A 20,962-nucleotide genomic window follows, 5' to 3' on the forward strand; every position below is an offset into this window, starting at 1 on the left:
GCCCCCAAAGTTAAGGGCTCAGGAATTTAAGAGTCACTGAAACATTCAGCCCACTAGCCATCACTTGGAAGGAGAAGCAGATGGGGTTGGGAAGGGAGAACAGCAAAGCCAAGGGTGTGGGGGAAATCTGACTGTGACCCTCAGGAAGCAAACAAAGCAGCTTAGAGAAATACAGATGACCCTTCATCTCCAAAACACTGGAGTACCCAACACCTAATAAAATTAGGGAGGACTGAATACTCTTCCTAAAATACATGGGAGAAGGTACGGCTGGGGTGAAACTACACACATAGGAAAGTAAGTTGTTCAGGCAGTCCTGGGAGCCAGGTCTGTTTCTCAGAACTGCACCGTCCTAGTCCTGAACAGAATGAACTCTCTCATGCCACTTTCAGGTCCAGCAGAAAAGACAAGAGCATATCTCATGATGCAGGCAGCAGTATTTCAGAACTGAGATGGGACCCAAGTTTTCCCAATTTACTCCATGGGGAAAGGGGGAGGCTGCGTCCCAGGAACTATTTACTAACTTAAAAAAATAAACTGCTTTTTAAGCTCATCGTAAGTATATATATATTTGTATAACAGAGTGAGTGTGTCTCTGTGTGTGTGTGTGTGTGTATAAAACAAAAAAGGACATTAATCAGGATCACGTTCTGGATAGGTCACCTACCTAAGAGCAATGATCTATTAATACTGACTCATGGTGCTCCCCCACCACCACTAAGATCCCTTCTGAGGTGGGAGCTTCCCATGGCCAGCCCTTACCCCAAGAGGGCACCTGAGCTTTGGGCAGCAGTTCATAGGCTGGTGTCTTATGCAGGGACTCTGGTAAAAACTAGCTTCTCAATCTTGGGCATTAACATTGGTAAATAGAGAATCTAGCCATCAGCAGCCACAGCTATGACTAAAAGGGAAAGAGGAAGAGTGAAGCCGTAAGGCCCAGGACAGCTCTAAGTGAACTCAAATTCTGAGCCAGCAGAAACCACAAGAGAGAAGAGAGATCAGGTGGACAAGGGCAAAAGCAGATTCACCCTGATTGGCTAAATGACACCAACGTTAGAGGATTCTGGTGTAAAGACCCCCAAATTCCTGCTGCTGCCATCGTGTCCACTTACCGGGCTCATGAGAAGCCACAAATCCCCCACAGCCAAGTGCTCAGCATCTCCTGGGCTGCTGCAGAGCCCTGGAATTAGGGATGGCATTCCTGTCCCCCTATTCCCACATCTGTGTTCATAGACAATGTCCTGTTACTCGGGGGTAACTTCAGTGATTCCCTGGTCCTCATAACCTAAAGAGTAAATCAATTTTGTTACATTCTATAATCAAGACTTATTACCAATTCAGAAAGATCTTTCCACAGGTTTGTTCACAGTAATACATGCCATGACCTTTCCTTTCCTTTCCTGAATTTAAAAAGTGCACTTGGATGATAATTTTTCTCTTTTTCCAATCCATAACCATCACACCCCCCCCATCCACCATTTTCTCCCCCTGGTCTTAGATATTTCAGGTATGGGTCAAGTAGGAAACAAAGCAAGATGCCTTTCCAGTCTAACTCCTTTCTATCTTTAAGGCCAGAAAAGGGGAGCAACTGAGAGGGCAATTCATTAGTGAACAGTTGGAGGAAATTTCCAGTCTCTATCAAAAGTACAAATGCAATACCATTTGTCCCTGCAATCCTACTTTTGGATATCCATTTCACAGAAATACAGAAGCCTGGAGACAAACAATAAGTTAATCAATTAAAGACTGGTTAAAAGAACTATAGCCCCAAAGAACAGAAATGGAGCTAGAAGAGATACACGAATATTTAAATATTTAAATATAAATAATAAAATAATATTTTTTAAAGATTTTATTTATTTATTTGACAGAGAGAGATCACAAGTAGACGGAGAGGCAGGCAGAGAGAGAGAGAGAGAAGCAGGCTCCCTGTTGAGCAGAGAGCCCGATGTGGGGCTCGATCCCAGGACCCTGAGATCATGACCTGAGCCAAAGGCAGTGGCTTAACCCACTGAGCCACCCAGGTGCCCCTAAAATAATATTTTAAATGAGATGATCTATGAGAAATGACCTAGAGTATAGCTCTGAATATTTGTGATGTGTATATTTTACTACAAATTAGTAGAAAATACAAATTAGTAAAATATACATATAACATATATTACTACTTCATAGAAATAAAATCATTAAGTGTAGAAAAATGTCCACAGTTACCATGTTACATGTACAATAATTAAATTTTGAGGACACCTGGTTGGCTCAGTTGGTTAAGCATTTGCCTTTGGCTCAGGTCATAACCTCAGGGTCCTGGGATCAAGCCACAGGTAGGGCTCTCACTAAGCAGGTAGTCTGCTTCTCCCCCTCGCTCTGCTCCTCCCTCCTGCTGGTGTTCTCAAGTGTGTGCTCTTTCTCTAAAATAAATAAAATCTTTAAAAAAAATTAAATTTTGGGAAAAATATCTATGTACATATATATATACAAAGAAAAACATCCTGACAGATATATACCACACTGATCACAGAGAGTAACTCTGGAAATGAAAACTGAGGGTTGTTATTTTCACCTACATGAAACTAAAGTATTTCTTTATATCTTTGTAATTTAAAAAATTTTTAAAATAAAATCAAGACTAGTCATGCCAATAGTCATGCCAATATTTCAGTATTTTGTTGAAAATGCTATAAAATCTGGGGCGCATGGGTGGCTCACATTAAGCATCTGCCTTCCACTCAGGTCATGGTCCTGGGGTTCAGGGACGAGCCCCACATCGGGCTCCCTATTCAATGGAAAGCCTGCTTCTCCCTCTCCCACTCCCCCTGCTTGTATTCCCTCTCATGCTGTCTCTCTGTGTCAAATAAATAAACAAAATCTTAAAAAAAAAAAAAAATTACTAGGAATCCCCTTTAAAAAAAAAAAAAGTGCTATAAAATCCCTGAAACTTAAAAAAAAATTTTTTTAACTTTTTTTTTTTAAGATTTTATTTATTTATTTGACAGAGATCACAAGCAAGCAGAGAGGGAGGCAGAGAGAGAGGGGAAAGCAGGCTCCCCACTGAGCAGAGAACCCCATGCAGTCCTCTGATCCCAGGACTCTGAGAACAAGACCTGAGCCAAAGGCAGAGGCTTTAACCCACTGAGCCACCCAGGTGCCCCCCCAAAATTTAACATTCTGATCACCAAATTAAATTCCTAAAGATTCATTTTTCCTGCCTGCCAATAAAACCAAACAGCAGGTTCTACAAAAAGAAAGACAGCGTATATTCAGCCAATCTAAAATATTCTCATAGTGTCAGCTCTAGGTTTGATATGAAAGGTCAAGGTGAAACTTAAAGTCATTACTATGTTCAAACACACCCACAAACAATAAGAAAGTTACTTACTTTTCAGTTCCCTCCATCTCAGAACTTTCTGTAAAATGTTTTCACTTCCAATCAGGAAAGTACCAAATACCAAATAAGGTGGATCCACAGAACACAGAGGGCAAAAGGCAAATAACAGACACTTCTAGGAAATACTAAATTGCATTGTAGACATTAAGATTAGGTTGTAAATGTATTCTGAAAACACGTAAATGTGAGAAAGATACATATATATATATAATCTGGTAATCAAAAAGTATGCTTTGCTTTCAGTTTATATCAAATTTTTGAGAAACAAATCACTTTTGCCAAGAAGTATTAATCTACCACTGGTTATTTTTCTCTCCCGAAACAAATGAAATGTGAAAGCACTGACAATGCTAAAATGTATCAATCCCCCAAAATAACCACTTCTACTTTTTTTTTTTTTTTAAGTCCTATCCCATCTCAACTTAAACTCCTACACCAAAATTCAAACACTACCTAGCCCTGGACAATGAGGTAACTGGTAATATTTCCCCTTTTACTCATCTGTATTATCCAAATTTTCTATATAAGGCTTGTATAGTATTTGGAAAGTTTAAGATAAACAAGCTTGGAGATTTTACAATCCAAAGGTCTAGGTGACATCCTTTTCTCAATCCTCCTTCCCTTTGTGAAACAGCGGTGTGGGCCAACCACAGGAAAGACATTCCGCATATCTAATCCACGTACACATCTGTCTCCCCTTTAGGAAAAAAGGGCAGTCATATTTAAATCCATTAATATGGGGTGCCTGGGTGGCTCAGTGGGTTTAAGCCTCTGCCTTCGGCTCAAGTCATGGTCTCAGGGTCCTGGGATCAAGCCCCGAGTTGGGCTCTCTGCTCAGCGGGGAGCCTGCTTCCCTCTCTCTCTCTCTGCCTGCCTCTCTGCCTACTTGTAATCTCTCTGTCAAATAAATAAAATCTTTGAAAAACAAATAAATCCACAAGTATATAACGATAACACTCAGCCCTCTTCCTACATCTAAAAACATACAATATTTCATAAGTGCTTTTACCAAAAAGGCTGCAATTTAATAAATGGTGCCCTCGCACATCTCCCATCCATCTGTTATTTCTGCCATTCCTATATGATAAACTAAAGAAAATAAGAAGTGGGCAAATTCTGCCAATAACTATTACTAGGTTTCTCATCTTTTTATCCAAATAGGATGGCAATTCTTTTTCGAAAACTGATTATAAAACTGGCTGTCAAGTATTGCTGGATTGACTTCAAAGTGAAGAAACTTCCGTTAATTATGTAAGCAACAATCTATACTTGAACTGAGTGATGCAGAGACAACATGTTATTTTGGGGGCTACGATAGATCTGGTTCGCTGTCTTCTAGACGGCAGGAGAAATAAGTTCATATGCCTGCAAACAATCTATATTTTTAACGTGGTGTTGAGTTTTAAGAAGGTCAGTCTGGAATAAAACACCTCAAAGCTAAAAGAATCAGCATTACAAACACACACGCGCACGCGCGCGTGCGCGCGCCACCCTTCATCCTTCAAATGTCACATTGGAATCAACATCATTAGATAATTTAGCAAGTTATGTATTTCTAAAGCCACTTTTAAGGCAAAACTCACTCTGACGGATAGTTCACACAGCACATTAGTTTATAAAAACCTATAATCAACCACACAGTAACAACCAAGACGAAGGCAGTCGGGCAATTAGCTCCCCTACAAGTCAGAGAGGAAAGTTAAATGAATATCGAACATTGTCTATTCATCACTCGTGAGCTAAATACAACTCCTGCGGTAGAGACCTTGCAACGATGGCAGTATGAATTCCTCCCATCTCTGTATTCCTGTCCTTTTGCCGCGGGATTTTTACCACTCCACCCAACAAGCAGAGAAATGGATTTCCCTTCCCTTTGAACCCGAGCTGGCCTTGTGATGCGAGTGAGGCAGAGTGACACTGGGTAAGTACCAAGCCTCAGCCTAAAGAGCCCTTGCAGCTCCAGGCCTGCTAATCCGAAACACGGGAGAGAGTTCACAGCCAAGGGAGAGAGTCCAGGCAGCCTCCTTGAGAATGGGAAATCCGAGGAGAGAGGACCCGCCAACAGCCAGCACCAACCACCACACACAGGACTGAGATCATCTTGACAGAGGTAGCCCCAGCCCAGCCGGCTGTGGACGGGCCCTAGGCAAGAACTGCAGACCAGTCCAGCCCAGCCCACAAATCACCAACCCACAGCATCATAAGTAAAATGGTCATTGGTTTAAGCCACTAAGTTCTGGGGTGGTTTGTCACACAACTATACGTAGCTGAGAGAAAGATGGTCGGAATCCACACTGAGCCTTTCAGCTTGTCAGAGGAACCCCTGAAGGCAAAGCTTTAAAGGAGGTACCCAACTCAACCAGATGTTGCTGCTGAAACTTTCCAGGAAAAACTATATTGTCCCTACTTGCCTTGACCCCTTGCCGAACACCCCTGCAAATTTTAAGCTTGGCTATGCCCCTGAGTTCTTTCTCTCTCTCTCTGTCTCTTACTCCTGCTCAGGTATGAGGTCTTTGGCTGCCTTGTGCCCATCGCTGGCTTTGCAGATCTGATCTTGGGATCCTTCCCCCACGTGACGGCGCTTCCTCTCAGCCTACCATCAGCTTTTGCTTGTGCTAGCCTTACCTCTAGACAAACAACTCATTGTAATCTCAAACCACAGTCCTGGATCATCTCAGTCCTTCTACGAAGTGCTGGTACAGAATCTATTAAAAACAGTGACTTTAAACAACCAACAGCACTGTTCAGGCTAGAGTCACTCCACATGGTTAACTTATTATTCCAATAAAGCTACAACTGCTTAAAACAGTTTCTGGAAATAGCTTAAGAGCAAGTTAATGAATGTCACATTAGAAATCAGTGTCATTTCTTCATAGGAGTGCTGATATAAACAGGTAAATTTTTTCATTTAAAATAAAATGTAGGGGCACCCGGGTGGCTCAGTTGGTAAAGCCTCTGCCTTCGGCGCAGGTCATGATCCCAGGGTCCTGGGATTGAGTCTCACATCCGCCTCCTTGCTTAGCAGGGAGCCTGCTTCTCCCTGCGCCTGCTGCTCCCCTTGCTTGTGTGCTCTCTCTTGCTCTCTCTCTGACAATAAATAAAATCTTTTAAAAATAAATAAATAAAATAAAATGAAATGTAATTATAAAGTCTAAGTGGACACCACCTCCTACCTCCTTATTAAAGGAAACAGTACTTTTGTGCAGATAAATTCTGATGTGATCAATTTTAAAGTCAATCACATCCCACGAAGATCACCTTTCATATATTTGACACTCCCTTTCTTCCAAGTAGCTTCAAGAGACAAGGGAATATCTAATTTCAACTCTACACAGCTCTACACAGCTAAATGACCATTCGCTCTTCGTATGGGAGACTCAAGTAGAACATAAGCTATAAGGAAGCACAAGCCACACTAACTGTACCCGAACTTTGACCCACCCTAGTAACCACGTGTCACCTACCTGCCTTTAATGCTATCTCAGCAAATATATAAGCTTCAAAGATGCCTCTATGGTCTACTTCAAATAGGCTTTAAAGAACAGGACATGAAATTACAGCCCTTGGAAAGTCTTCTGCTTCTATGGAAACAATCGGGAAGATGGCTATAAATGAACTCAGAGGCTCATTACCTCTTAGCCCTAGAGATGGTCACGTTTTAAACAACTGACGGTTATTAGATAAACAATCTAACCCCTGATCTTCAAAAATATTCCTCTTTTTAAGTGAGTCCTAATGATCACAACTTGAAACTACACAGAGACATTGCTCCTAGCTCTATTTTAGCCTCCCAAGTGCCCAGGAAAGGTGCCATGTTAAGACTGTTTCCACAACAGCCCTTGCTGAAGGCCAGGCACTGGGTGGAAGGCTCCAGAAACTTGAAAGGGCATATACAGGAAAAAGTTTAAAGGATTACATAGTAAAATATTCTGTTACGGCCCCAGTCACCCAAGGGACACCAAACATGAGAAAGTACAGACTGTTCCTGAATTGCCCAAAATTAAACCTAGTTAATCTCCCTACGCAGACTTTTTTTTTCACCCCTCACCCATTAATTCTCTCTCAGAACAAAGCAGTATCCTGCCCAAATAGTGGTTACCAAGTGTGCATTTCTGTTAAGTAGTAACTGAAATACTAGATGTTTTCTTAGTTTTGTGATATATTACTTAGGTTAAGCCATTAATCTTTTAATGACTGAGATACCAAATTATCTTAAATTCAAGAGAAAAGAAGGGCCCATGATTCAAAGTCACCATTGAAGTGACTGAAATTGACACAGGTATTATTTTTTTCTACGTAGAGTTAATTTCACAACTCCTTTGTAATTTCATTTAAAAAAACAACAACAACCCTAGTCAGTTCTTTCTTCATAAATAAAAGAAAATAAACTAAAGTGATACCGTCTGCCACATCCAAACCCAAGACTCTGAAGTAATTTCTTAAGGAAATGTAACATTTTGGTACTTCTGAAAATAGTGGATTTCATTTGGGAGGATTCTCCCAGTTTACACTAATCACAAGAACATCCCAGAATGAGTTAAGTGGGTAAGATAAGAACTCACACTTCAAAACTATCTCCCTACGTCAACTTGGGTATCTGTTTCACCACACACACAAAAAGACTAACTGTTCTTCCGAAAATACGAATCCATTAGCTTTCAAATAGAGCACAGAGTGAAAACAAAAGATTTTATTTTTTACACAAAGTTAGCACTGCCTCTCTCCTTTCTGTACTCCTAAGTCAGTGGCAACGCCTTAGCATGTTATCAGGAGGTCACAATATTTAGTCATTTTCTGAACATTCCGGAGAAGTTATCAACCAGTGCTGGCCGATAAAACGTTTTGCGGTGATGGAAGTAGTCTATATCTGAGCTATCCAAGAGGCTTATTGGCTAGTGCAGATTATAGACGTGAAGTTAAAGAAACAAAATCCAAGTTCTACAGCCGTACTAGCCACAGTTAGGTACTGAGCACTTGAAATGTGCCTAGTGAAACTAAGGAACTGTATTTCATTTAATTATTTTAAAAGATCTATTCTTTGGAGCAGTTTTAGGTTTACAGCAAGACTGAGAGCAATGTAGACCTTTCCCACATACCCTCTCCCACACACCACCCCCCACACACACATAGCCTCACCCATTATCAACAACCTCTTGTTACAACGGATGGACCCACACAGGCAGGTCATTATCGTCTGAAGTGCACAGCTGACACCAGGGTTCCCTCCGGATGCTGTACATTCAGAGTTTGAGGAATGGGTCCGGGGAGAAGGATGATGTCATGTAGCCACCATTATGCTATCCCACAGAATGGTTCTAAGTCTAGACATTCTCCTTTCACACACCCCCCCAAATTATTTAATTTTCATTAATTTAAATTTAAATAGCCACATGTGGCTAGCGGCTACCAAAGGGGGCTTAGAACCAGACACCCAGTAAAGAATGCTGTCGCTGCTCTGACCGTGACAATGCATCAGCCTGGCAGAAGGGACCTGACTCCAGTGCAGAAACTGTGCTCCAGCTCCTGATCAGCTGTGAAGTTCATCTACTTCTTATGCTTCCTTCACCCATCATGGTGCTGGTCCTCAGCCTTTTACTTTCCAACACACCCATACAAGCCCCCTACTCCACCTCGCTGGTAAGGTTATAGCCTGGTCTATGTTAACAGAGCAGGCAAAGGACCATGAGAGAAATGAAACGACTTTATGTCCACACACCACCACACTTACATGTTAGATAAAACACCCTGATGAAGAAAGAAATATATATAAAGATCATTTTAACACCTCTAAAGAAATAAACGAGACTTTTACTGGGATAGTTACATGGTAAATACATTCTCAGATAGATAGTTACTGTGCTAAAGTGGTTGTTGTAAAATTCATTCAGCCAATAATTTTTCTAACTTCTTCCTTCTCACTATAATGAGGAACCAAAGTGATGTAAGCAGAAAAAAAAAAATACTAAACCAGGCAGGAATCATAAGCCTGAGAGTCTAAGGACTTCTGGACCAACAGCTTAAAAAAATAAATAAATAAAGTTGATGAACTTAAGCCACTGGAGTCTTCATCTGTAAAACAAAGGAGCAGGAATGGATTTTGTGTTCCGTCTGTTCCAAAATTAAATTTCCCAATTCTTTATTCTTAATGTCATTCCTCACTTAGGAATCAACTTATAAATAAAACCCAAATTCCTTCCCCTGAGCACTCTCTCTCCCTGCTTTCTTGATCACCCCATAATTAACCAAAGTGTGTGGTGTCACTGCCAATTAGGAAGGAAGGAAGGAAGATAGGGAGGAAGGAAGGAAGCATCAATAGAGTGATTATGAGAAGTCTCAGAACTTCCACAGGTCACTGGCTCCAAAAGACTCCCCAAATGAAAGTGCCTGGCTGGCTCAATTGGTAGAGCACATGACTCTTGATCGCAGGGTCCTGAGCTCAAGGCCCATGGTGGGAGTAGAGTTTACTTTAAAAAAAAAATCAATAAAATTAAACTTTAAAAAAATAGTCCCCAAATAAAGATCTATCATTCATATGGCAGAAAGTCATCCATCTTCACTCCCATACTAGTTCTTCCAGTAAATAGCTCTAGTGACCTAACCCCCAAAAAATGTCACCAAAACATGTATGTTCACCTACTGGAAGAACCAAATGAGTACCCCCACCACTTGATCTTTGGGAATTATACTAAATGTCATTTACTGAAAGAAGTTCGAGGGGTGCCTGGGTGGCTCAGTGGGTTGAGACCTCTGCCTTCAGCTCGGGTTGTGATCCCAGGGTCCTGGGATTGAGCCCCCATTGGGCTCTCTGCTCAGTGGGGAGCCTGCTTCCCTTCCTCTCTCTGCCTGCCTCTCTGCCTACTCGTGATCTCTGTCGAAAGAAAGAAAGAAAGAAAGAAAGAAAGAAAGAAAGAAAGAAAGAAAGAAAGAAGTTCATTCGAAAATAAAAGTCTGTCTTAAAATGATGTCTTCCTATATATTTAAATAAAAAATCAGTTTTAAAGGTCAATTCATCTAATTCCTCAATGTCCAAGAAGCTTCTTAAAACTAAACCACAGCTTATTCTCAAACAACTGGCAGGTGGAAAGAACCAGGAACTACATCAGCATTTACTCACACCAGTTCCAAAAGGTGTATCTAAATCAATTCTAGAACTAAAACACTGCCAACCCATTCTCTTAAGACTATTATTTCTCTTCTGCTTCCCAGTTAAATCAAGCTTAAAATGCCTCTTTAACTAACATATTCAGTTCTTCTCTAGTATCAAAAACTTGACCAATGAATGGCAGATTTGCAAAAAGTAATACCTGAAACACTTGAATCACTCCAACCATCTTGGAATTATTTTGGAATAATTTAAAAAACCTATCCTGGAGAAATATGCAAAACTTCATAGCATTACAAAAATTCTATTTAAAGAGGAAAAAAAAATTTTTTTTCCCAGTGACTACACTGTAGGAGGAATTGTAACACCTATTAGATTGGTTTTGACTTAAAAAGACGGATGGTCTAGGGTCTTAGCCGTATCCTATCCTATCTACACCAATCCTATTACCTTTGGTCCCCGATTATTTATAAAAATTCAATCCCTGCTATCATAACAACCTTTGAAAGCCACCTGTCCTGATATTCAGTTCCTGTGTTTCACATATATCCTTGATCTTTTCCCAACAGTTCTGATTTCTACCCAGCAAGAGGCCCCACAGAACTTCAAGGTTGGGTTATATATAAATACATAAACAGGAAGAGAGAGGTCATGGGTATGCCCAAGAAAGGAAAGCTCTAAAGAAGAGACCAGTGCCAGGCCCTCCCTGTCCTACTCTAGAGTGTCTCAATAAAAGGATGCCACAGCTGTGACAGGGAGCTCTGGTCCTTCATCTGGAGAGACCACTTCACAGTCCCCATAACCCCAGGAGAGCAGGGCCTCTGCCCGCTGCCTCCCTGCACACTATAGGCAAGAGCAAACGCTCAAATGCTTACTCTTCATCTGGGAGGATTAATGAGCTAATTTCTACAGAGCCCTTTAAGCTGATTGGCCCAGACACAACTAAATAAGCATCATCATCAACCATCGGCAAGACTGACTCTTCAGCATCCGGGGAGGCAAATTTTTAGAAGTCAGGCAATGTTCTCCTTGCACAAGAAGGGAAAGAATGTCTGTCCCCAGAGTTCAGACTTTAATCCAGAAAACACTGATCAAATACTTAATACAAGATGTGGGGTATAGAGGCCAGAGACACTGTCCTCAAGGAGTTAACATCTAGCACCGGCACGGGCAAGGAAGCAAACCATTTGCACGCGGCGTGAGGACTGTTAGAGGATGAAATACCCAACAGAGCAAGGGGCAGAGGGAAAGGAGGCTCGGGCGCAGAGACTGTTGCTGCGAAGAGAAAGCATTTATTGCAGGTCTTAACAGGGAGGCCCGATCTGGGTGTGTTCAGTTTATGAACGTGCATCAAGCTATATGTTTATGATCTGTACAGTTTACCATGTGCACGCTACACTTCAATGAAGGTAAAACTTAAAAGGAGAGACAGTGTTTTCAGTTAAATAAACGAAGACGGTAGGGAAGGGTGTGGAATGCTGTTCCAAGCAGAGCAAAAACCTGCCTCACAAGCGAAGGATGGGGGGAAGAATAGCACGAACGAACTATTTCCACAACCATGACAGGTTCCCATCGGCTGGGAGCCTGAGAATGGAAATCACAACGGATGTCTGTCTGCAAAGAGAGGCAAGAGACAATTTCCAAAAGGCCTTCAACACCATGCTTAGAGCTATCCTTAAGGATGACAGAAAAGCCACAAAAAGTTTAAGTCTGGGGAAACTGATAAAAAACGTTAGTATAGGTCTCTCATTGTGCGGACGATGTGTACCGTAGCTGGAAGCAAGAAGAGAAGAGGAAGGAACCTTCCCAGGAACTTATTACAATTACCCAAATCAGAACCGATCAGGGCCCACACCAAACAGGAGATGGCCAAGAGGAGGAGTGAAAGACAAAGCAAAGAAGATAACAAGTGCGCAGGAAATCGAGGACTCATGACCAATTTGATGTGGGAGGTGGAAGAAGACAGGGAAGTGGGGGATCCCCGGCGTTTTTCTGTTTTGCGTTCGAGGGTTTTAAGAAGAGTGTTGACGAAGCTCATCAGGATGGAAGCAAAGGCGGCGAGACCATTAGTTTCATCGTGAGGAGGAAGGTCTGTGGAACATCTACGCAAAGACCTGGAAAGGGCGGAGGCTGGTCCAAAGAAGCCAGAGCACGTCTGCACCCCAGGTGACAGGTGCAGCCGCAGGCACATTGGGAAGGGGATCCTGGAGCAGGGGCCGCCAGCAAGGGAGGAGGAGAGCAGATGGTGCCACCACCTGCAGAGAGGAAAAGAGAGGACCGCCGTGTCCCTGGGCTGCGGTCACGCAAGGGTCACAGTCATCGGAGACCGACAACTGGTTTCTCAGCGAGAGGGCGCAAGCCAGACTGCGGCGGGCTGAGAAGTGAACGAGAGGTTCTTTCAAAAGGCGTAGCTGTGAAAGGAAGGAAGGAGATAAGGTGGTGGCGAGGGGAGGAAGGAGTAGCGAGAGTTTTGTTTTGTTCTCTCTTGTTGTTGAAGATAAGAAAGACCTGGGAGTATTTTTTAAGCCTGGAGAGAAGCAGAGAGGGAAGGAAGGAGGTCTGGGAGCTGTCGTGATGGCTCCGTCCGAAAACAAACGCTCCGGTCCTCTCGCACTCTGGGACACAGTGATGTTTCTTTTAGTCAGCAGCATTTCCTGCCAGCATGGCAGCCTCCACGGGGCGAACGAACTCGGGAGGTGGAAGAAAAGTGCAGTCTTAGCAGGTTGTTCTTAAAGCCCTGTCATAATGGGCTGTTCCTCCCAGTAGCCTTCCCGCAGGATGCTCTCACCACTTGTCAGAGGGCCATTTGGCACCTAAACACCTGAGCTCTCCAAATCGCCAGGAGCTCCACAGGTCTCTCCACTTCCTCCTGCAGAGGAGGGAAGATGCAAGGGCGGAGGGGCGGGGAGGGCTATCCAGCAAGCTACCTTCTAGCCAGGGCACACCAGAAGGAGGATACTAGCCGGTGGACTCTCACCGGCTCCCTCCCTGCTAGAAACCAAGTGGAGACACCCTTCAAGGCACTCCAGTATCTTGCCAGAGTCAGAGCTGTGTCCCTCCTGATAACCTGAATCTGATTAGCAGCCATGGTCTTCCCAGTTAGAAGACTAACGGGGAGCGTGCCCTGTGCAGGCACCCTTCTAAGGGCTTTCCACTCTCTCAATCCACACAACCTTATCTTAATCATCTCCATGTTACTGATGCGGAAACTGAGTGCAGACACATCTAAGTGATTTGCTCAAGGTCACAAGGCCAGGGACTGCTATTGCCAGGATATGAAATAGTCCCGGCCATCTGACTCCAGAGCCCACTCATTCTCAGACATCATCAAAAATGTAATGCATGCATCAAAAAAACCCCCGAAATCTTGCCATTTGCAACAACGGGATGGAATTAGAGGTATCATGCTGAGCATCGTAAGTCAATCAGAGAAAAACAATTATCATATGATCTTTCTGATATGAGGAGTTTGAGAGGCAGGGTGGCGGTGGGGGAGGTGGGTTGTGGGGGATGGGGAGGGAGGAAATGAAACAAGATGGGACGGGGAGGGAGACAAACCACAAGAGACTCAATCTCAGGAAACAAACTGAGGGTTGCTAAGGGGGTTGGGGGTAGGGAGAGGGTGGTTGGGTTATGGACATTGGGGAGGGTATGTGCTATGGTGAGAGCTGTGAAGTGTGTAAGCCTGACGATTCACAGACCTGTATCCGTGGGGCAAATAATATATCACATGTTAATAAAAAAAAAAAAATGTAGTGCATGACAGACTGTCAGAGACAGGGAGAAATAAAGTTATTGCTCACAAATCAAAAAGCATAAATTCAGCATTGTAATAGTACTACCAAAAGTTTCTTTGCACCTAGAGACATTTTCCCCCATGACACTTTAAACAGTACATTCAAAAGAGCATCTCTGTGCTCTAAAACGAACTATTATCCTTATTGACCTCTGTAGATATAGTAAAAAAACAAAAACCCACGCTGAACTGTACCCTATATAGGGATGAACTAACTGTATGGTAGGTGAAATATACCACATTAAAGCTGTGACTTAAGTGGGAGGGAACGATGAAGAAAGGCAAACCAATAAATTTGATAACTTAAAGGCAAAAATTTCATGAAAGAACATAAATGACCGAAATTAAGACAACAAAATCCAAATAATAAATATAAACTTGAGGTGTGGATGGCTCCACAGGGGAATTCTATTAAATAAATAAAAAGGCATTTCTATTACAAATATAACTACTACCAGTTATACACTTAAAAAACAGTTGAAATCATAAATCTCATGTGATAGATATGTGTATATTTTACCGCAATAATAAAAAAAGTACAAAAAGAATATTCCTATATACATTTTTCTCTTTATTACAAAAAAAAATGAAAGGATATGAAAGCCAAAGCCCTCTTACACCATACATCTGACACCTGTTTAACTTTAAAGAAAAAAAGAAAGAAAGAAAAGAAAAGAAAAGCCAAGGGCACCTGGATGGCTCAGCTGATTGAGCCTCTGACTCTAGACTTCAGCTCAGGTCATGATCTCAGGGTCGTGGGACTGAGCCCACACCAGGTTCCATAGTCAGCACAGAGTCTATTTGTCCCTCTCCCTCTGTTCCCACCCACCCACACTCACTCACGCTCTGTCTCTCTCTCTCAAATAAATCAATAAAACCTTATTTAAAAAAAAAAAATGCCCAAACTAGTAAACCAAAAGCAAGAGCAAAGCTGCCCAATTGAAAGTTCTGGGAGATACACACTCAGTGCCCTAGCCCTCTGAGATCCTATAAAAACAACTGTGAGCCAGTGTAGCTCCCAATGTCCTCCAGATCCTTCTAGAACATCCATAAATCCCGTTCTAATTTCTAAACCATAGAACCCTGCACAAACTCAGAGCACAGAGCAAAACAGTAGTGCACTAGGCTGCTTACAGTCTCATTTTAGGAAAAGCTGTTGCTCCTTGAAAACCTGGCCATATGTGCTATTATCTGGGTTTGGGGAGAATGCATATGAATGGTTAAAAAAAAAAAAAAAAAAAAGACATCACTGGAAAGAAATAAAGTATCCAAAGGAGCTCTTAGTCAAACTATGGCTAAGATGCTAAGAACCAAATTCTTGCGTTGACAAGGACCAAAATTCAAATGTATTACTTCTTTAACAGACTTTATTTTTCAGTTACCTCCACACCCAATGTGGGGCTTGAATTCACAGCCCAAAGAGCAAAAGTCACATACTCCACCAGCTAAGCCAGCCAGGCACCCTTAAATTTATTACTTTTAGATCATTCTAAATGACCACTCAGGACAAAATGAATCAGCACAGAGAAATCAAGTACAAAACTAAAGAAAGGCTTATCCTGCAAAAAAAACCTAAGAAAAGCAAACATCCTCTGAGGTACAAGTCTATTTAGGGCTTCTCTGAGGAAAACCAACAAAGATCACAGCCCCTGCTGCAATGATGGGACTCAGATAAGGGAAACTCGTATGGCAGTGACTTTGGCGCTGTGACGGGAAAGTTCCTTAAGGTGGTTCAATCCTACTACAGATGCCAAAGACAGCATTTATGTGACTCGCTGTTCACTCTGTTCAACAACGAAGGTAACACTATCAATATTACTAACAAACTAATTTTTCAAATGGCCTCTCTTTGGGTACCCCTCACCCTTCGAAAAAAGGAACTGGAGTGTGGGATGGAGGGGAGAGAGAACAAAGCTTCACGGGGCTGAAGAGTATAGAGTATAAAACTTCCTAGGAACAGCTACTTGTTTAGGAGACAGAATTATCTGAAGTCTACCAAGACAATAATATAGATGGCTAAAAGGAGTTTAATAATTTCACAACACAGGGCGCCTGGGTGGCTCAGTGGGTTAAAGCCTCTGCCTTCAGCTCAAGTCGTGATCCCGGGGACCTGGGATCAAGCCCCTCATCCGGCTCTCTGCTCAGTGGGGAGCCTGCTTCCCTCTACCACTCTGCCTGCCTCTCTGCCTACCTGTGATCTCTGTCTGTCAAATAAATAAATAAAATTTTTAAAAAATAATAATAATTTCACAACACTTTCATCCCCTCTCAAAGTATAAAGCTCCCTCAGATAGACTTTACATCATTTCCAGGTCATGCATAAACTTCTGAACCAGATTAGCCCTAAGAGCATTACAAATTCTCCACTGATCTTTCAGGACACAAGAACAGCGATACAACAAAAGGGAAAACTTTATTTTTAGACTTGCAAAATCCTATGTTTACTTTTCTAAAACAGAAGTCAAACAACTGAACCTGCTTTGTTTGAACTTTAGTAAACCGATTCTCTCATAATCCTGAGGCCCCAATCTCTGCCCAGGAGGAAAGGATGAAAAAGTGCTCTGTGCCACGCTGTAAAGTTAAAAACGCGGTGCCTGCCTCCGTCTTCTGCGGAGACACATCCGAGCCTCCTGCTGGTCGCAGTTCACACTGCCGGAGCCCTATCATATGACACCTGCCGTGTGGAGGGGGAAGGCAGAAGCTCTCCACCCGCATTCATGTCGAAACTAGTTCAGTGTCTGAACTACTAACTTCTGCATGTAACGTTTAAGCTAAAGTGCTTCACCACAAGTTCACCTGTAATCGCTCAACTAGCATTAAACGCTAATTGGAAATGGGTTTATAATTCCCTTTAAACATTAAGCCCTTGCAAAACCCTATTCCAGCAATCTGATTTGTCAATAACATGGCCTCCACACAGACCATTGTTTTGTTGGAAAAATACAAGATAAATTTAAAATGTAGAAAAGCCCTTCCCACCGTGTGAATGTGCAAAAATAGGGGTAGAAGTAATAAGCAGGTGTTTCTGTTCTCAAATTCCTTAAGTAAACTGACCAACCATAATTAACAGTGCCGTTATTGCACACAGAAACAAACCCTGCAATTAATCCCATCACTTAAAAGAATTTTATTCATTAGCTCACAAAACCAGTCAACTCAAAATACTATGCTTTCAAAAGGCAAAGCTTGCATCATAACCCTGATAAATGACAAAATAAGCATATAAACTGATTATAACCAAATTCTGGTTCCCGTGATGCCCAGGCCCCCTCCTCCTTTGTGCTCACTCATCAAGTCTTAGAGAACTGATTACAAAAAGCCGTGGAGTCCTTGAGGGTAGGAACCATTTTTATGAACTTGTATACTGCTAACACCTAGGACAATTCTTGGGACATAGTAGGGCCATAAATTTTGTGGCACAAATTAAAAATAGGGGATCACATGCTATAAACTATGTAAAAAGAGATGCAGAGGAAGCCAATGTACTTTGCCTCAAAAAAAGCAAAAGCCTTCTCAAGGAAAATTTCCTCTGGCCTTGGGTGCTGAGTGAGATTGCCTACAAACATGGGCACTTGGATGAGAACAGCCTATGCCCAGAAAACAAGGAATGGGAGACCAGATGTGTCATAGGACAGCAGAATATTCAAGGTACAATCAAACAAGCAAACTCTAGAAAGGGGCAAAACCCAAAAAACAAAACAAAAAACCCAACAACTGAAGGGGCTTATATGCCAGGTTAAAGCAGTTTTCTCTGGATAGGCTTTGAGAAGCCCAGAAAGTGATTTAATCCAGGCATTGACACAAAGACACATCCCTTAGAGAATCCCTGGCCCAAAGTTGTGAAAAGTCTGGGTTTTCAAAGAATTTTATGGAGAAATATCTATTTTAGATTATTTGAAGTTTTCATATTCTAGGTGACTGTTCTGCCCATCGTTTTCTCATATATATGAAATATATGTGTATTTCAGTCTATGCTGTTTCATTTACATAGAAGCAGGTGATAAAGGCTCATTTAAACGCCTAATGAAATTCTCTTGTTTTTACATTTTTAAAGGGGTCTGGAGGATTTTTTTTTAAAGAAAAGCAAATATATATATTATATTTAACATAAATATCCTAAATTCCTTTTCCATATCCAGCTATGGGAAAGCTGCGTCCCACCGCAGCCCCACTCATGCTGGAAGCGGAAGGTGCACTTCGCCTGGACGCTTTCCTAACTAGGTTTAACAAGACTCTGACAAAGGACGACCCACTAGGAAAGGTTCGAAGTGAAGGTTCCACACAAATCTCCGGGCCTTTCACGTGCTTGGCCCAGCGAAAAGTAATGCCGGCTTCTTGCCGTTGACTTTGCCAGGTTTTTAAAAATGTACGATAAGGTGATATTTGTGAGCCGACTAGATGGCACCGAAGGGCAGGAAGCACATCACGGAAAGTCTCGGGTTTCGCTCTTGCAGCTCGGCCCTGAACCGGAGGAAAGCACCGGCCCGGTGCAGGGGAGGCGGCCAGGGTGCCTGCCTTTCCCCGGGCGGCCGGGCTGGGCGGCAGGCGGCGCGCCAGGGCTCCGAGAGGCGGGTACCCGGGCGCGCCGGGCTGCAGGACGGGCGTGGAGCAGCGGCTGTCAGGAAGGGAGACCAGCATCCTCCCCGGCATCGGTTAAGAACCTGGGCCTCCGCGATCCCTACGTGGTCCCGTTACCCACGGCGAGAGGCTGCTGACAGGAGGCGGAGGCGCGGAGCTTGGCGAGCAGAAGCGCGGCTGCGCCCGCTGAGTCCCCCAGGACGCGGCCCCCCGGGCGTAGCGCGGGGGCGCTGGAAGCCCAGGGCGGCGCCCCCGCAACCCCACCCCACCCCACCCCACCGCACCCGCAGCTGCCTGCCCGCGTGGCCACTGGCCACGGGCTGCGGCCCCAACGCGCTGGTGGAGGGCGATGCGGCGGCGTTGCCGGGTCTCGGGCTCCGCCGCCCCGGCGATCCCGGAGGTAAAAGTTTGCAGCATGCGGCTCGTCTGCAGTGCGAGTCACATCCGCCGCGCCGCCTCCTGCAGCACCAGCGCTCAGAGAACGAACAAATAAATTAAAAAAAAAAAAAAAAGAACTGTTGAAGCCGGTAGGCCCCGAAGCCGGCCGCTCTGCCTCCCGGGCGTGCATGCAGGCGAGCCCAGCATCCCGCGCCCCCTCCCGCCCCCGGCCGCGCCTCCCTCCCGGCCTCGGCGCCCGGCCTGGGCCGGCCCCGCCGCGCCCGCCGCACTGACCGATAACCTCCTGCAGTTCGTACGCGTCCCTGCAGATGGGCCAGCCGACGGCCTGCGCCGCCGGGGCCGGGGCCGGAGCCGGGGCCGCGGGCGTTGCCGGGGCCGCCGCTGCTGTCGCGGCCGCGGGGGCCGCCGCCGCTGTCACCGGGGCTGTCTGCTGGGGCTGCTGGACGTGCACGGGCGAGCCGCTCGGCTCCGCCATGATGCTGCCGGAGGAGAGCGGGAGGACGCGCCGGCCGGCGGACGACCTTCCACTTGAAACTTCGCTTCCCCCACCGCCGACACCTCTCTCCCGGCGCACGCCCTCCCCGCCGCGCCGCCGCCGCCGCCGCCGCCGCCGCCGCCGGAGCCAGCCACGAGGGGAGGGAGCGAGGGAGGCCGAGCCGGGCGGAGGGAGGAGGCAGCGCCGGCAGAGGCGGGGTGGGGAGGAGGCGGCGGCCGCCGCGCTCGCCGCGCGCCCCGAGCCTCGTGCGCGCAGTTCTCTGCCTCCGCGAGGGGAACCGCCGCCCCGCCGCCCCCTCCCTCTCTGCTCGAGGCCGGGGAAGTTTCCACCCAAGGGGAGCAGGGCGGGTTTGTGTTTGCTTTTGGGGCCCGCGTCCCAGACAGTCAGGCTCTCCAGAAGATGCCCCCTGGGGACCCCGAGGGCGGGGTCGTTGAACCGCCGCCAGGTTCTCCGATTCTGAAGTCGCCCCAGCTAAGGAGAACCTGAAGTTCATTTACAAGTTAGCGACAGAGACACCTACACGCGGGCCGTTTGTAGGACGCCAGTTAAAAAATAACCCAAGTTGTAACTTTCCTGCGCATTACCTGCCAATATCCCTTTCCCACCTTGTCTAATCTAATCTCAGCCCTTCTACTTTTTTTCCGAGTGAAACATGATTCCTTAGGTCCCTGGCTGTTCACAGACTTTTCTTCATTTGTTCCCAGGCGCCTGGACCCCAGGGAAGTGATACAAGGCCCAATAAAGTTAGCGTTTAAAAAATGGAAGGTGTTTGGACACTTTATTTTAAAGTCTGTGTTCTTCATAACATGCCACATTAACTCCTTATGACAACAGACAGCAGGCATTTCTTTTGCAGAGCATACTGGCTCATAAATAAACTGCTGAAAACTTTTGATTAATTGCTGCCTTTTTTTTAACACTCCCAAAATTACCTCATCTTTAAAACTGCTATGGTATAACCATAGGTCTTCCTAATTATAGGTGTCATATTTCACACTGAATGTTCCCTGTGTTCCCTTGGTAGTAATGACCAAGATTACACCATTCTTGTCTTAGATTTTATTTATTTATTTGACAGACAGAGATCACAAGTAGGCAGAGAAGCAGGCAGAGAGAGAGGAGGAAGCAGGCTCCCCGCTAAGCAGAGAGCCCGATGCGGGGCTCGATCCCAGGACCCTGGGATCATGACCTGAGCCGAAGGCA

General features: G+C 44.6%; 1 protein-coding gene across 2 annotated transcripts in view; it reads right to left on the minus strand.

The window, feature by feature from the left end:
- Nucleotides 1-20,301, minus strand: part of STK39 (serine/threonine kinase 39) — a 299,252-nt gene extending 278,951 nt beyond the window's left edge. The window contains exon 1 of one of the 2 annotated variants that reach the window (XM_059394116.1): nt 19,537-20,301. In XM_059394116.1, coding sequence (XP_059250099.1) covers nt 19,537-19,738 — 202 coding nt within the window. In that variant the 5' untranslated portion in view covers nt 19,739-20,301. The remainder of the gene's footprint in view (nt 1-19,536) is intronic. The other variant, XM_059394115.1, reaches the window with a different exon arrangement.
- Nucleotides 20,302-20,962: the final 661 nt, after the last annotated feature.

The sequence above is a fragment of the Mustela nigripes genome, chromosome 3 (genome assembly GCF_022355385.1).
Source record: "Mustela nigripes isolate SB6536 chromosome 3, MUSNIG.SB6536, whole genome shotgun sequence".
NCBI lineage: Eukaryota > Metazoa > Chordata > Mammalia > Carnivora > Mustelidae > Mustela > Mustela nigripes.